Raw genomic sequence first — 18522 nt, 5'->3', positions numbered from 1 at the left:
ATTATTGTAATACTTTTTACTTTTATTTAATGTGTTTTACCATACGGGATCTGAGTTTCTAGCCTGCTGGTGTAGAGTCCAGTGTCTTAGCCTTTGCATCATATGAACTCATGAAATAAACTGCCAACCAAATCGTTGTTAAAATTATGTTTTTCATTTTCTGTTTTTTTTTTTTTTTGAGAAGGAAGTGACAAGTTTGTAAAACTATTTTAATAATGCAAAGTTAGTTCTAATCAAACATTAAAATATCTTATAATCTGATTTCTTTATTTAAAGTCCAAAAAATAGAAAATAACCTAAATAAGGACTTAAAGATGTTCATTACTTCTTACTTTTCTAGACCTTTTCGGCGGCTTGACAGGAATGGTGACTTGCAATGGGACAAAATCAACAGCCTTGACAAGGGTCAGATTTACAAACAGGTTAGTTTCCTCATTATTTGTGGTTTGTAAAAATGTTTATAGCCTCTACACATGAATGATATAGGTTAGAGCCCAATTAAGTAAAACAACAGCAACATAGATCTTTTAAAGAAAGATATTCCCTGCTCTTTTGAAAATTACTGTCCTAATAATTATCCTAAGTTGTTATAATCACACTTTCTATATGCTTATGGTGCATTCACATTCTCTAGGAAATACAAGCTTGAATTCCGTTGTAAGTGCTTGTTTCAAGTGGGGAGAGTTTAGAGAGAGTTTTGTTACCTGAGCACTTTGACTTATAAAAAAAAAAAAAAATCTTGACCAGTCCCTACATTTCCTTGTGTCAAAAAGTAAAAACTATTGTGTCATTGTTTTTCTTGCGAAAAATAGAGCTAGTTTTTAAATTCGTTTTTGTGTGGATAGAGCCACAATAAATCAATAGCTTCTTTGCACTTCCCAAAACCTCATCCTGAAATACACATAGTCTGGACTATGTCAGAAAGTGTGATGTGTTCATTTTATTTAACAACATTTGCTAATGTTCTTTAAAATATTTCATCTTTTTAAGGAAAGAATTTCTGCTATGATAATGGCTTATTTTTATAATAGGATATGGGTTATTTTCACCTGTCAAACACTTCATTAATAGTAGTCTGCCAGCCTTATCCACGGGTTTCTCATCCGGATTTTTGGCATCCACATTTTTGACTCATAATTCTAAATTATTTTTAAAAATTACTATGTGCTGTACTTCCTACTAAATACAAAATAAATACTAAATGCTGCTGAGGCACTGTGTACCTAAGCCCAGCCAACCCTCAGTTCCACTGTATCAGCCCTTGTGTTTTTTCTTCATGCATGCAGTTGTCTGTATGCATTTATGCAAGTCCTGAGCCTCCGTGGCAGATCCTGGAACCATATACCCACAGATAAGGTGAGCCGATCTATTGAAACGGATGTGTTACGATCAGTTTTTTATTGCATAAACCCTATGCAGACATTGATGAGCAGAAGGGTAGATTTATTTTATTGCAAAAGGCATCCTGAGCCCAATATTTTTTCTAAGCAATTTTTTATTTAGTATGTTCACACATGTAATAAGAATTTCTGAAATAAATTTTTAGTTCCGTCAGATAATCTTTTGATTATTGAAGTTTGGAAATATTTTTATATATATATATATATATATATATATATATATATATATATATATATATATATATATATATATATATATATATATATATATATAAAGGATGTACTGTGGTCACATCAGGGGAGCAATATGTATATATGTGTGCTTTTTAACACCATTCTTAATCCACACGGAGTCTATAAGTAAGTAGTTGTCAGAATGTTCACCATAACTACTTTCCCAAAGGGTCTCTTCCTGTAAAACGGCCTGGGTTTGAGGTGATTAGTGTTCGATAACCCTCCCCCCTTATAAATGGCATTCCACCCAGCAGGTTCTGTCAGGTTGGGACCATATTGTTGTTGTGTGTGAAATAACCCCCACCCCAACCCCCATGAATGAAAGAACTTTTTTTTGTGTTAGTAGACTAGTTCATAATGTGTGTTCTTTGAAATCTTAGTGCTTAAAAACTGCAAAATAAAAAGCTGTAATAAAGTACAGTTAAAATCATGGTTGGTTTGTAGCAGTGTTTTTGAACACATAACATCTTTTTAGTAAGGATATTGTAAAGCACATGATTTTGGGTCACTAGGTCAGGAATTGGATATGTGATCCACTACATGTGGCTGGAGGCCAGAGATCAAAGGTTTTTTGCAAGCAGTGGGAACCACAGTGAGAATGCTTTGAAAGTGAATTGTCAGTGACGGGCATAAGATGAGCAGCACTTTGGGGGCGGGAACTCTTGCTGGTTAGACTGAAAACATTCAGAGCTTCTGCTGAATTACAGAAAGACACTTTGTGCTGCTATCCACAGACCATAGGTTATACCTTGGTAGTACCAACTCTGCTCAGGTACACAGTGTTACACTATACATTAGAAAGTAAAATGCCTCCTTTATCAATCTCTAAACATCTATACAAGAACTAAGGGACATGAAAGTGTTATCCTGTAATACTTGTATATTACTTTACTTTACAGTTACTTAACATGCAGAAGTATAAAACCACTAACCGGTTAAATAAGGGTTTGGCTGGTTTTGTGTTTTTACAATAGCCATGATTATAGAAAATAAGACCTTAAGTCAGTTATACTGAGGCTGGAACATACATGTAAAATTGTAAAGCAATTTTGTTCCTCTATTTCATACTTCTCATTTCCTGATAATATATGGTACTCCTAACCATGATGGTGTGCTGTGTTTGAAATAGTTTTATTTTTAACATTATTATTATTATTATTATTACTTTCAATGTGTCTTCCATAAATGCATTGTGTGTGTGTTTTTGATTGACTCATTAACTACTAATCCCTTTGCAGTGGCTTGTTGGGTTTTTTGTTTTTTTTTTTAAACTGCATTGGGTTCCTTTAAATCATAAAGACACATCAAGGAATAGATCAGAAGCTTTTCCCCACAGAATCATTGTATGGTTCTGAAAATGTTCACTTTAGACTTAAAAGTTGGACTATTCAATCGGTTTCTAACCCTACCTGAAAACACTTTTTGGGTTTTTAATGTCATTAGAACATAAAATTGTATAGAACAAGATACTAGCAAAAGCTTAGTAATTGATTGTAAAAAGCCCTCTTTTAATGCAGTATATTCGGAATGGTCTACATTTTTAAATTTAACTTTTAGAAAATTAAAATGTAGTGAATTCCATTTCATTTGTAATTTGTGGCTGTTTTCTTGCTATCAGACTTGGATGTCCTGATGTTTTAGGTGCATTTTCACTGTCAAAATATATTAAGTAAAAGTGATGACAAGACATAAAATAAGATGCAATCTGTGGAGAAGTAGTATATTCATAGGAAAAATGTATGGTAAGACATATGAAACTATAATTGTATTTAATTATCCTGCCTCTGGCCCAAATATGCTGTGAGTCGCTTTGAAACTGAGTTATGAAATAGGATTTTAGTGGCTGTTAAACTTAAAAATGCGTTTAAGGGATTACATGGACTTGTTCTTTTACATTAGACACTTAAAAAGTTTGTTTTAAATATATGAAAGTTTACCCAAACTAAAACTGGGAGAAGCAGTTTGCAAATGACATGCTGGTCTTCTAGCAGTCTACTTAATGTTTTAATGTTTGTTTATTTTGTAAAAATACTTAAAAACTGTGTATCAGTCATTTTGGCATTACTGTATTGACAATTGAGTAACGTCTTTGACAAACTCACAGTTAACCAGAAAAAGAGGATACTTTGTGTTTTTATTTATTTTAACTATTAATAGTGATAATAGTATTGTTAGTTTATAAAATCTCGTAAAAGATTTAAATAATGCCATATGAAATATTCTGAACTACAGCATGATAGCAGCAATAATCTAATAGTTGAAATTCCCAGAAGCACAACAGCATTTTCAATGTGGCCGAATGGCATTTAAATTTAAGCAACAACAATAAATATTCTTAGACATTAAGACATCATACCAATCCCCACTCCTTCCCACAAGCAGCTCTTTTCATGTCCTGTTTGTGTATGCTGGTCCTGCAGTAGACGGCGTTAACTGGATATTTGATGGGACTCTCCAAAGTCAGGTAATGATGTTCAGTTGGCTGCAAATGCCTAGCTATTTTCATTTCAGAAGTCCAGCAAGCATTTGAGTTGCTCTAAAATATCAGGAATTTGAAATTTTCTGTGCATGCTAACAATAGGTCTGTGTGATGGAGGTCACTTTATAACCTCTGCCTGGAGAGTAACTGCTGCTCTATTTTAATACATTGTTCTGTCAGCTGGAAATAATTCATGGACATTCTGTTGCCTAGATAGGGGGATAATTTCTTCTAAGATCATTTTCGACAGGGTTAGGGAGTACTTACCTAAGTCACTTGTAAATTGCTTCTTCCTCCTTTTATATTTAGTGGAGGTATAGATATTTAGTTGGTTTTATGTTAACCCAGTAAAAATATACCTACCTGCTTCATATCATTTTATGTCAATTTTTAGCACTGGATTAAATAATCTTGTGTGTCATTTCATACTCAAAGGATACAATTCCATCCTGTCAAAATTGTGCCTACTCACTTAACCACATTTTTCCATCCCTGGGATCTGTAGCTATGCTATTGATTTCCTAAGTTGTCTCTTCTGGCAACTAAATTGTTTAATAACTTTTGAAATGTTCACATGTGGTGCCTCTACATCTACATCTGCTGGATTGGCATCAAAATTTTGACTTTGGCATAAATACCAGCTTTCAGGCCTCAGTAGCGGTGCCACACAGTTCTGAAGCGAATAACGAATAACTAGGAGCAATTCCTCCCATCTTACTCCAGCCTCCTTCGTGAAACACTCAGTTGTGCATGTTCATGGTGTGCCTCTCCATAGTTCTACATCACTTACCTCTTGTTAGCATGAAGTGTGCATTAAAGCAATAGGATGGAGGCAGGGTGTCCCAGCTAAAGTCTTGATTGTGTTGAAGTAAATTGAGCCTTTGAGGCCATTGATGGGAGGGCCCCCTGTGAAGTCTCGATCGTGTCAAAGCATGTGATTACGTAAAGTCTAAGCACATTTTTACATGGCTTCTCCACCAAATGTCTGGGAGAAAGTATTGATATTTTCACATTGGCATTACAGTATATACTATGCTGTATTAATCAGTGGCCATATTCTAACAGACTTTCAAAACAGGGGTATTTTATTGTAGCTTGGTGATTTTTGCATAGTTGAAAAACTACATTTATGTGATTCATTCTACGTTTTAGGTGTGCTGGTCATTGTTGACTTTCACATACAATCATGTTTAGACATTTGACTGCACTGTATCTTATTAAGATGCATTGTACAGTACAGCATAATTTGTACATTTAGGCATGTGGAATTTTTTTAAGGTTATACGGTGAGGCAGTATTGGAGTCAAACTTAAACTTGTATGATTTACAGTTCAGTGCTATAGGTAGCAAGTATTAAACCTTTTATCCTACCTACTCTTATTTAAACATATTTATTTAGGGTAAAACTATGTATTAGAACATTTAAGCATAATGAATATTGCTTAAATTAATCATGTATTAACCACTTATAAGATGATGGGTCGTTCCCCTGCTTGTTATTTTAATGATGCATTAAGGCTTTATTTTAGGTTTCTAATGTGCTGATTATTGAAAGCTTAATTTTAATACAGTTTACTGAAGTATTTGTAGAGTAGACACTGATATGGGAGCTGAGGAAGAGGCCATTTTCATTTAAGTTGAGAAAATGGCCTGGAAATAAAATTAGTAGTTTGGATCTCTCACAGACCAAAGTAAAAATACAGTATCATAATTATTCAATTTCAAATACCGATTAATGTCAAATAAGACATATGACATCATTCAGGGTTTGGACACCACTGAACATTCTTCATTAAGAAATTGGTCAACCATTAAATTGTTCAGTTTCTTACCAAGTGTGTGTTTTATGCTTTGCTAATTGGCTTAAATAAAAGGTTGCATTTTAGTCAATCCAAGTTTTATATCCTTGTTTTTTATAAGGTTGGCAGCACTCCCCACAACGGGAAAGGTGTTGGGCTTTGAAACAAGTTTAAACTAGATTTCTTGTGAAATGTATTTGAGAAAACACCTCTTAAAGGAAGTAACTGGTCATTTGAAAAGCTTTGTTAAGGTACTAAAAGGTTAAATTAACAGTGTGTTGGGTCACCCATCCATTATCCAACTTGCTCTATCCTAACTACAGGGTCATTGAAAGTAAAAAGAAAGTTTTTAATGGAGTTCAAAATTCATCTATTTAAATACAATTTTGAAAATTTACTTAACTGTGGTCTCCGTGTTTTGTTAAATCCCGTCTGACTTCTGTTAATTAAGCGACCGATGTTGAATTTCAGATTATAGAAAATGAATCTCCTTGGTGTGGTTTGCCTAGAATGGGACATGGAAGACTGCCAATGTATTCAATGGCACAGTTTCTGTAGTGACTGTTAACGGTTACACTTTCTACCGAGAAGCTTGGCTAGTTCAGCTTTTTTATTCAGTTGCAGAATCTGTGGGGAAGTGTTTGATTGGCAGTTAAGCTGGGCAAGCCAGCCAATCTAATTCATGTTGCCATGGCTGAATGGAAAAGAAAAGTTAAGTGATTTTCAATGAGATTTTCATTTCCCCTACGTATTTCCCATGGTCTACATTTCTGCAAATTTTTAATGTGGTGCATTTGTTAATAGATTCATAGTTATAGTAAATTTAAAAACATATTCAAAATGTCAAAGTGCAAAGTCATCTCTTAAGTGCAATACATCTTTTTAACTCTGAATCTTGTGTCAAAGAAGCTTACTTTTAATCAGGCCCTCAGTGTAATAGTTGCACTGTTTCATATTGTGCATTTAAAAGCCAGAAATATGAAAAGACAATTAATATATGAAATGTAAAAAGATCATGATACATTTTCTAAAATAAAACGTTTACTAAACATTACTGATATACTTTTAACTCTGTTTAAAATGTACTGTGTACATTGAGATTATTTTTACTAGACCTTAAAAAAAAAAAAAAATTGGCAAACTTAATGTTACTCAACAACTTGAAATGTAGACTGTGTTCATATTTGCACACATTTTTAGTAAAATATATATATATATATTGGAAAATTTTTTAATTAAAATATCACAAGTGGGACTGGCTCCAGGGACATTAACTACCTTCTGATGAAACCATTTATGCTCTCTCATCATCTAGTCACATTAAAGAACTTTGTATAAATATCCTTTCATCGTTTAGCCTCATTTATGTAATTATTTTATTAAAACAAATGTTTCTGCCACAATTTTAACAAGTTCATAATATTTAAATTTGTGATTGTTTTTGTTCACAAAATGCACAGATAAGGCAAATGTTTCAAATATTGGCTGGTATTTTGAAACAGTCTCCAGTTGCAGTGAGTGTGTGTCATGTTTCATGGTTACCTGCTGTGAATTCAGAATAAGGCTTACACACTCCATGGCACACAGTAGGTGGTGGTTATTATTGTGCCTCTTTGAAGTGTTCAGAATTTTCAATTAAGGAGTTGGTTCATTTTGTATTCTTTAAAAAAATGGCACAGGATGTAGTCAAAAGAGCATCCAGGTCAAAGAAGTAATGAAGTATGTTTAGTCAGCTGATACGTATTTCAACAAAATGGTTGTATTCCTACAGAAACAAACATACTGTTACTGTGTAGAAAGCATCGGAATTCATTTTGAATGTGTTATCTTTTTCTTTTTTCTGATGTAGGGTAACCTGTTTGATTTCTTGAGGTTAACTGGCTGGAGAGGATCCAAAGTGCTTTATTTTGGTGATCATCTGTACAGTGATTTAGCTGTAAGTGTCTGCCTACTCTGTTTTGCCTGCCTTACCTCTATGCATTTGCAGTGATGCATTGTGGAATGTTTTGTGTGGGAGTTGTAGATGTGATTCATTTTTTTTTTTTTTTTTAACAGTATGAAGTAAAAACTCAGTATTGCAAAGTAAAGATAGTTTGACTTCTGAAATGTATTTGGTTTACTAATATGAATTTCCATTTGTTCCAAACTCATCATCAGGATTTAATGTTGCGTCATGGCTGGAGGACTGCTGCCATCGTGCCTGAGCTTGAAATTGAAACAAAAGTAGTGAATACAGAGCAATATGCACAATCTCTTACCTGGCTTCAAGCTCTCACTGGGCTTCTGGAACGAATGCAGGTACATTGTGGGAATGGGGATGGAGTTTTTAAGTTTTGGTGCAAATGTAGTTTTATGAAACAGTGGAAGCTTTGAATTATATGTAGGCTATGTCATGTTTAAATTTGAAAGGTCCAAAAGAAGTACCATTTAGACTGGATTGAGTACATTTACTGCTTCTAATGTATGTGATCACCATCTATCATGCAGATAATTATTGTTATAAGTGTCTTTATAGAAAATGAAAAATAATCACAGCTCTGGCAATTAGCATGACTTCCTTAGATATCGTGACATTATGTTCCGTTCTTAATTATGCAAACTGCTTTACAAGCAATTTACTTTGGCCATTCTTAAACAGAACAGTAAAGTGTGTCATTTTTTACACACTGCGAATTGCTGCTTTTTAACTTGTTAATGAATTAGTTGAAGAGCCTTATAGGTAGACCCTTTGATCTGGAAGTCTGGCTGTTTCTAAATTTGTCCCTTGTCGTTCACAGATGCATCGTGACCCTGAATCTCAAAAGGTTCTCCAGGACTGGCTTAAAGAGAGAGAAGAGCTGAGGTATGTAATCCTCTCTGCAGGGTTAATGTACAGCTTGGTCAAAGTTGTAGTTCAGTTATGCATTTTAAATTAACCTTTTTATAAAAATGACATCAAACATTCAGACAGTTTTTCTAGCTCTGAGTAATCTAATATTAACCACAGTTTTAGGTTTTCCATTAGAATGATGCAGTAACCTTTAATCCAGTTTTCAGGCTATCAAATTAGCCAAAACAATAAGGTTTGGGTAGTCCAATTAAAAATAAGTAAACCTTCAAATATATTCAAACTTGGGTTAACTATTCTGGGCGTTTATACTTGTACATTTTTATTTTTTACTTTTGTATATTATAGTAGTGGCCGGACAACAAAATAAATGCTAGTAGCAAAAAAAAGGGAGAGAAAAAATCCCAGTAGTACTTGGGCAACTGGGACACTCAAAATTGTCATAAACACTTTTTGATTTACTGATCCAATACAAGTTAAAATTTATTTATTTTTAATTAATATTAATAATAATGTAGTGGAATGTGGTGCCTGAACGTGGTGTTCGTAAGGCTTTAGGTTCCTTTTCGTGGCTACTTTTATGAGTCGCTAGTCTGATGAGGATTACAAGCAATCTGTTTCGGGACAGGGTCAGAATAGATGGCAAATTAAAAAGCATTCAAGTGTCAGGCAGGTCAAAGGTGAGTTTCTTTTATTATTTAAGAGTGCCCAATGGGCAGTGGCATGGTACAGTAAATACCATGGCATTCAGAATATAAAGCCAGTCGGCACCTGTGGGCTAACCCTGGAGAGTGGCTCCCATGTGGCTTACAGGATCGTCATTGGTATCAAGTCAGGGTCTACATAATCTGTCTACATTGTCAGCGGTCTGGCTGTAAGTTTTACTAATAAAGATAACAAGCTTGCCTTTTAAAATTACTAAATGGATGATCCTTGAAGTGAAGCACAATAAAATACTACTGTTATGTATAACACATCTGGAGTTACACGATGCCAAAATCAGCACAGGTAAAACAATCGAATGTCAGCTTTTGACTTTGAATTTAACCTTTTTAAAATAAATTTTAATTATATTCAAATAGTGATGTTTGATCTGATAGCCCTAATCCAGTTATTTTATATTTAAAAAACAAAATGTATGACTGTTCGAAATTTCTCAAATGTTCCCAAAAATCTAAATGTTTCGCAGCTTGTTGCAAAATTAATAACACACTGCAGTGCCATTAGACTACAGGGAAATGCCATCTATTAAAATACTAGCAAAATACCCGCGCTTCACAGCCGAGAAGTAGTGCGTTAAAGAAGTAATGAAAAAGAAAAGGAAACCTATTTTAATAATAACATAACATGATTGACATTGTCATGAGTGTTGCTGTCATATATATATACACACACACAGTGGTACCTTGGTATACGTCTGCTTTGGAATAAGTCCAACTTGGTATACATCCTGTTTGAACACGAAAAAATTTTGCTTGGTATACGACCTTTGTTTGCAATACGACTCGCGTGCTAACCTTGTTTACCTCTCTCGAGACAAAGCCATGACTGCCCACAAGCGTTAGTGCGCCAGTTGCTAGCATTCAGTGAACAACCCTCGCTATAACAATTCTGTGAATTTTCACGTGTGTGATATAGCGGGTCCACGGCTCCTGTCAAAGTCCAGCTTTAAAATAAATAATCACCGCGCTCGCAGGTTGGTGAAGGGGCTTGGTGGTTATGTGGCCGAAGGTTGTCGGGCGATTAGCGATGTGGGCGTTTCTCACCAAAGTGCACTTGTGAGGGACAGTCCGCATTCATGATTGTTCCTGGGGCTGCTTATCTTTATAAACAGAAGCACAAGTCAGCTAGAAGGGGAGTAAAGAGAAAAAAAAGACGGGAGGTTGAGTGAGTGAGAAAGAGAGGGCTGCCTATCTTGATAAACAGAAGCGCGAGTTGGCTTGAAGGGGAGTAAAAAGAAAGAAGCAGGGGGGCCGCCAGGTAAAAAGGCACCAGGCTGCTGCTACTTTTTTTTTTTTTTTTAAAAAAGAATGCTTCCTGCTCTATTTTAACTTTGTTGTTTTTAAGAAGACTTTTTTCTATTGTTTTTAACCTCCACGTTTCACTTCTGATTTTATGGATTATTTATTGGAACTTTGGAGACTGCACTTTAATTTGAACACCTTGTTTTGTTAATTGTTTTAATAAAAGCACTTTGCACTTTTTCACCATCCCCTTGCTTTACCGATGAGGTTAGCAGTGAGGCACATTACCGACGGTGTAGGGTTCAAGGGCTCCCTGGCAGCAGATGGGAGCATATAGCAAACCTGCATCGTCACAACGTGATTTTGTGGTTTTTTCTTGTAAATTTGAATTGATTGTTGAAAAGTATGAAGTTGGCATGCGTATCCGGGACATGGCTGTTGCATACCGTTTGCCGAGACCGACGGTATCTACAATTGTAAAAAACAAAGATGTTATTAAAAAGTAAAGTGAGGTAAAATTTTCATTTATTTCATCTAATTGCTTTTGTATTTATGTATTTTAGTATTAAGCAGTGTTTAAATTATTTTATTCAACCCCATCAATGTATTATATGCCAATAGCAATAGGATTTTTTTTTTCATGGGAACGGATTAATAATTTTCCCAGTATTTCTTATGGGAAAAATTTGTTTGGTATACGTCCTGTTTGGTATAAGTCAAAGGGTCTGGAACGAATTAAGGACGTATACCAAGGTTCCACTGTATATATAATATACATGCACACACACATAAACATATACAGTATATATACAGTATATATACATATACATACACATGTACATATATATATATATATATATATATATATATATATATATAGGTATATGTGCACAAAACCACGCTTTTATTAAGGCTTCCGTCGGGTAGTCTTTTGAAATTAAATTTTCCTCCAATCAGTCGTAGCAACGCGCTTTCTTCCGACTGTTACATTTTTGTAGCTCTGATGTGTGCATCAATGTAATCGGTGTACCAGAAAATCATGCATTGACAGAAGTTCCCCTTTGCTTGGAATGCAAAGTGTGATTAAATGTGTTATTTTTTTAACGCGTTATAGAGCACATGCATCGAAGCTTTTCAGCTGTGCTTGTGCTAAGAAAAGGAAACATTTTAAAAATAACGTAACATGATTGTCAATGTAACCTTTTGTAAGTAGTGCCTGGAGGATTCAGAGTGTGGAGAAACTCTAGAGACAGCATGTGTATTAACTTGTGGATTTTTCTGTGAGTATTTGGTGGCAGCGTCACAAAGTTTCTTCTGCAAGGCTGCGTTACCTGCGGAGCGAAATGAGGTGAATGGGAGGGGAGATGATGACGTGACTCCCCCACCCGCCTTAACTGTCAATCCCCACAAACACAGTCTCTCGGAATTTGCATAAGCACAGCCCTTCACCAGCAATTTTAACTTAGTTTACAAAGTGATCACAACTCTCGTTTATATCCTGTGTCCTCTCATTAAACTTGTACCCCGCATTAGCCGTGGGCATGACAAACGCCAGCGGCAGCCTGTCTATGAACTTAATTTAAACTTTAGGTTTACACCATGCTTTGTTTCCGAAGTAGCTGCGCTCATGAATATGCTTGTATGTGTCACTCGCTCGCTTCTTATTGTTTCGTTACCTTCTCAATTGTATAATGCATGTTTTCTTCAGCTCTTTTTGGAGCTCTACCTTGTTTTCTACGTACTGCGTTGACAGTCAGTTCACGTGATTACGTGAGAGGCGTGATGATGTCACACAAAACTCCGCCCCCCCCATGGCCATCGAGCTCAACTCCATTACAGTATATGGAGAAAAATAGGTTCCAGTTATGACCGTTATGCGTAGAATTTAGAAACGAAACCCGTTTAACTTTTGTAAGTAAGCTGTAAGGAATAAGCCTGCCAAATTACAGCCTTCCACCTACACGGGAAGTTGGAGAATTAGTAGTGAGTGAGTGAGTCAGTGAGAGCTTTGCCTTTTATTAGTATAGATTAAATGTGGTGTAGAAGGTTTAGGATGTATAGTGTGTTTAGTGCTGCAAGTCTCAGTGTAGTTGGTTCAGTGCCCTTTTCTAAGTCACTATGTGATACTGATCAAATCACATAACCTATAATATATATATGTATGTATGTGTATATATATTAAATATATATATTAAATATATATGTGTGTGTGTGTGTGTGTGTGTGTGTGTGTATATATATATATATATATATATATGTGTATATATATCTGTGCTTATTAATGAAAGTTATATGTAGATGTATACAATATATATGATCAATCATAATGTGTCCTGACCATGCGAGTTGTCTTAAGTAAAGGTATCTACCACAGGAACAACACAGGTAATCCTCAACAATTTATGTAATCTTAGATTGTTGCCTTTCTAGTTTGTTTTTACTGTGTGGGAAACATTAATTTACCTCTAATAAAGCAATTGACCCATAGTGACCATAATCAACTTAATCCCTTTTTTTTTAATGCAGTGTTAAAAATGTGAGTATTTTCAAGTGTTTAAGATTTCATATTTATTTACTGATCCTGTACTTTTTTCCAAATGCAGGGCAATTACCAAGAACCTCTTCAATCCTCAATTTGGTAGCATCTTCCGTACATGCCACAACCCCACGTACTTCTCCCGCAGGCTCTGCCGTTTCTCTGATCTCTACATGGCATCCTTGAGCTGTCTGCTGAATTATGACCTTAGCTACACCTTCTACCCCCGCAGAACCCCTTTGCAGCACGAGGCCCCCTTATGGATGGACCAGCTGTGCACTGGCTGTATGAAGACTCCCTTCCTTGAGGAGATGGCTCACATTCGCTAAAAAAGCTGGCAAGATTGGAAAGGGTGATCTCATGCATTTATGGGTGTTGTTGAATACACTCCCTTCGTTTTGTGGACCATATCGTGTCTGAAGTGACAATACTTTAAAGAGTGAGCTCTAAGAAAGAGCAACAAAATTGGGATGGCACTCCTGGATGTCTTGAAAATTGCACTTGTAAATTAAGGTGGAACACGATCTTGAAAGCAAAAGGTTTAAAATAAAACTGTGCATTGGAATGTTGGAATCCACTATTGTGTTCATGGGAGTGCTGGAGGTTGAACATGGAATTGGGAACAGATGTTGTAAATGGATAACTGCGTTGAAGTTGAAATGGACAAAACGCCTAGAATCATGCTGCATTTTTTTTAATCTTTCAACCTGTTTCTGTATGATGGGTGTGTGTGGTCATGTTGGTTTTGTTTTTTATATATATATATATATATATATATATATATATATATATATATATATATATATATATATATATATATATATATATATATATATATATATATATATATATATATATATATATATATATATATATATATATATATATATAAATGCACTCCTGTAAATTTAAAATTGTTGCAGGCTTAGTACAGTATTTAGAAAAGGTAACAGAAGTGAATATTAAAAATTGACCATCTCTTGGCACTAATGTCAGCTAACCAAGTATTTCTGTTTCTGATGTCTTTCTTAATTTGTAGACAACTGTTGGGCATTTTCTTTTCGTTTGTTTACAGCCAAACTACTCAACAGTTAAAATATAGTTAGTCCAGAATATTACACATTTTCTGATTTATCTTCCCCATCTTTCGCTTTGGCCTAAATTTCTTTAGATGACACATTTCAAAGAAAGGTTTCCCCTTTCCTTCACAGAGCTAGCCCCAGGTTTTTCTTTTGAGTAATCTTAAACTGCTGACCATTGGTGGCAGGATGGTTATTTTTTAATATCATGATGATGATGATGAATGTTAGGAAACAAAAAGTTTCTGAGTATTAATAGATAAGGCTCTATAAACTGCCTCTGTTAATCAACAGGTTTTCTGAATTAAATGGAGCTAGATGTTAAATATAATATTTGCAGAATCATTTAATGGAAAATTTGATCAAACATTCACAGAGGAGCATATAGAACGTTAACTGCTAAACTGGAGTAATTTGTGAATGTCAATGTGGGGAAATATTTTGGAGAAGTAATGTGCTTGATGAATTTTGCTTTGTTCATCTCATTCCTCTTGAAGGCCTGTTTGAGATGAGTTACCTGCCTTGTAGCTGCTGTATCCCTAACAGTTGAGTAGCACGGCATGTTGCCGGCTGGTAAAGCTTTGCTCTCAAGTCATTGGGTGTTTTTTCCAGACCTGCTCACCTGATCCATGTGTTTCTGTTACTTCTAGTCATTTTGTTTTATGCAGGACAAAGTTGGTACCAAAATAAGAGCGGAGTGAGAGGAAAGCTGGTTTTAAATGTTCTACAGTCTTGTCACTAACTAGTAAGTAAGATGCAAACTTTATATTTTATGTTTAAAAGAAAGTATTACTCATTTTTTAAAGGCTTAAGTGATGCTTATTTGTATAGGGAGAAAAATCTAATTTGGCTAAGTTTGAAAATGCTTTAAAACTTTCCACTAGTTTTAGCAGTTTCCTTTAAAAAAACAAACTGGCTGGAATTGCCCGAGTGTAGATGATTGCTATAATCTCCACATTTACTAACTTGGGGACATTTACAGTCAGTTGTTGTCGTCTCACAATTTGAAGGGACTTGTTGTGATGCTCATTATGAATGATACTTCGTTTCCACACACGTTATCAAATCTATTGCTCACAACATTCGGCAGCAATAGTTTCAGAAGCATGAAGCCAACCCATTTCAAAACAGGCCCAGCTTTCTTTTGTTACTTGATATTTGTTGTTGTTATTGAACAGTATTGTGTATGAAGCAAAGCGCACCAGGAAAGTCAACACAACGTCGGAACAAGCTCAAACAGGCACAGGGAAAAAATGTAAAACGTGGAGAGAGCTGGTATTCTCCAAGCTGTTGCAGTGTAAATATTGCTTTGGTGCTTCCTCTCGTTTATTTAGCCTTATTCATTGTAACAGAAGTTTGTACCGTAACCGCTAGACGCACAACATTGTCCCAGTTTTACAATTTTATGTATAGTAGAGTTTTTTTTTTTTTAAATTAAGATTATTATTGTTGTTACGTTGATTGTTTCAAGGGTTGTTTTTGTTTTTTTGGCCTCTGTACTGCTCGAGGTATCGGGTTGCTATTGTGGGATTATATGATTGCACCCATTCCATTCTGACAACCGTCCTGTGGTGTTTAACCTAATTTGATGTTTGAGGATAGATAACCTGGCAGAAGCATTTGGTGAAGGCAGTTCTAATTTGATTATGAGCGATGTTGTTTGGGTTTTGCACACAACGGCAGATGTGTTGTGTATAAAGCAGAAGACTTGGGCAGCGTCTGTTGGAGTTCAACCCCACTGGTTTACTCGTAACTTGACAACCTCTGTTTTGTGTACCCCTGGTACTCTGGCCGCACGCTCTTCTATCCTCGAGAATGGCTCCACTTCTAGGGTTATTTTTTTTTTTTTTACAGTCAGGGTGCAAATTAGTGCACTTTTTTTAAATGTGTTGTTGGGATGTGTTACAGTTTAGTTTTATTATTTTAGTTAAAACTCAGACAGGTCAATTGAACTTTAAATATTCACAGCCCTGTTGGTGTTTGTCCTATTTGTGCACCACAGAACTACTGGCCGGACATTTTATCTAGCTGATACACAGAACTGTATACAGAATTAAGACCTTCATGAGCAGGCAGAAGCGTCAACCGCACACCATGCTGGTACACTAGATAAATTCCTGTTTACTTGGTTGTCAACTATTGCTGTGAAGTTCATTATAATTCTGCTATTTAGAGCAATAGGCCTTTATGGAATCAACTCCTATAATTTACTGAAAAGAAGTCATTTAGAGTGCTAGAGGTTTGAAATTACTTTCTGTTCTGCATTGCTTGCACTGAAAACTAATCTCAACTCTCTAAATAAACTACCTAATTTTGTAATTAATTGTGTCCTTATAGATGCATAGAATGGATAAAGTCAAATCATAATAGGATTAGCCAAAGTGTGATCTGTATAGAACAAAGTAAATGTCCAGAAATGCCGTTTTAATTATTTTACAATTTCTATTTAGCAGTGATTTGTTACAGTACATGAACTAAGAACTGGGTTATTTTTAAACTACCACAATAAAAAAATGTACCGGGGAAATGTTCTTGTTTTGGTTTTTGACAGCAAAGTAATCTATTTTTTCTACTGGGTATTTCTGGGTATCCGTTAAACCCTCGTTGGCACCTTGAATGTGTCGTTTGAAATGACTTTCACTTAACTGCCCTGCAGCTTATTAGGCAAAGAAATCCGAAGTCGTAGTTGCCAGCTGTGGAGTGGTGCCTCCTGATAGAGAAGGCCATGAGAGTTGGGATCTGGGATCAAATAAGCCTTGGTGAGCAATGCTATGGTAAAGTTCTGGCACTTGAGCAACCTCGCTTAAGCCGAATCCTTCACAATTAAGGCCTGAAGGACAGTTGTGAGTGCCGGAGCTCTACATACGCAGAGCTTCTATTTTGTATGCTTGTTGGGCAGGGAACACAGCCCAGTGGGTTTGAGAGGTCTGCATCCGTAGCCTTACTGTAGATACAGAGCTTCAAAATGCTCATTCTGGTGCTGGAGAAAATCTTACAGTTATGTTCAAAGTAAAAACAAATGTATTTCCACTTTTTCTTGAAATAAACCATTTAATACAACTGATTTATAATTTCAAAATAAGCATGCTTATTTTTTACATTGCATATGTTCATTGGATTCAAAGAATAAAGCATAATGAAGAATTTCTATGAGTAACTTTTCTGTGAGATTTGTACAGTATTAAATAATGTGTGAAGAAAACAGATGAAGTGCAACTACCTAAATAAGTAGGGGGGCAGTCAGTGTGACGTAGTGACTAAAGGCGCGGAGGTTTACACCACAAGGCTGCCAGTTCATTCCCGACACCCACTTCACTGTGCGACCCTGTGACCCTGAGCATGTCACTCAGCCTGCCTCTGGTTTAAACATACAACATGTCTAAATGGTTGGAATATATCCTGACTTTGTGATGGCCATGGCAGATTAGATGACTCAGTCGCAGACCTCATTTACTGTTCATAATCTTGATGGGTTGGACGCAGTCTTTGAGCTCACCTGCGAGTGCCAGGTGTGTTGTCTTGACATATCCTGCTACTCCATCCAAGGCATATAACTCGACTACAAGATATAGAGGCTGATGTGGACTTCTGCAGTTGTCTGGTTTGACATACCGTGTGATACCCAGTTGTGCAATCTGACGTACTCCAGGCAACGAGACCAGCAACAGCAGTTGTCATGCTTGACATCCCATCCATTTACAAGTTGTTCAACATCAGCAAAGCTTCCTTGAAAAGAAGTGTCTACCAAATGTAGAATAATATTACAGGAAGATGATCATGCTTTATTTAAACTTGGAAGTCCCTGTTGCCTTTGATGGTGTGACTCATGGTTCACCGTTTTCACTGAGAGAAATCGTTTCTTTAAAATAACACAGATGTTATGTTTAGAAAGAATGTATTTCACTAACCTTCAAACAAATGTGGGTTAAGCTTTGTATTATAAAAGCAATACCTTGCGTGTGTGTGTGTGTGTGTATATATATATATATATATATTATACAGTATATAATTTTACTGAGGGACAGCCTCAGTTGGGAAGGACAGCGGGAAACGGCATGCACAGGACATTGTTCCCCCCCCCAAGGGAACACTAGATAGCAGCAGTGCCACGGATATCCACAGGGCATCATGGGACTTGGAGTTTGCCGGCTCTGTCCTGTTGGGTTCTGTGGTTGCCACCAGGGGGTGTGCGGGGATTGGGGAA

General features: G+C 35.9%; 1 protein-coding gene across 1 annotated transcript in view; it reads left to right on the top strand.

The window, feature by feature from the left end:
* The window catches only part of nt5dc2 (5'-nucleotidase domain containing 2), a 42687-nt gene extending 28679 nt beyond the window's left edge, over positions 1 to 14008 (top strand). The window contains exons 10-14 of the mRNA XM_039776118.1: positions 341 to 422; positions 7762 to 7848; positions 8070 to 8210; positions 8690 to 8754; positions 13307 to 14008. Coding sequence (XP_039632052.1) covers positions 341 to 422; positions 7762 to 7848; positions 8070 to 8210; positions 8690 to 8754; positions 13307 to 13568 — 637 coding nt within the window. The 3' untranslated portion in view covers positions 13569 to 14008. The remainder of the gene's footprint in view (positions 1 to 340; positions 423 to 7761; positions 7849 to 8069; positions 8211 to 8689; positions 8755 to 13306) is intronic.
* Positions 14009 to 18522: the final 4514 nt, after the last annotated feature.

The sequence above is a fragment of the Polypterus senegalus genome, chromosome 13, assembly GCF_016835505.1.
Source record: "Polypterus senegalus isolate Bchr_013 chromosome 13, ASM1683550v1, whole genome shotgun sequence".
In the NCBI taxonomy this organism is placed as follows: Eukaryota; Metazoa; Chordata; class Cladistia; order Polypteriformes; family Polypteridae; genus Polypterus; species Polypterus senegalus.
Note: the sequence above shows the minus strand (reverse complement) of the source record. Positions and strands in the feature narration are given on the sequence as shown.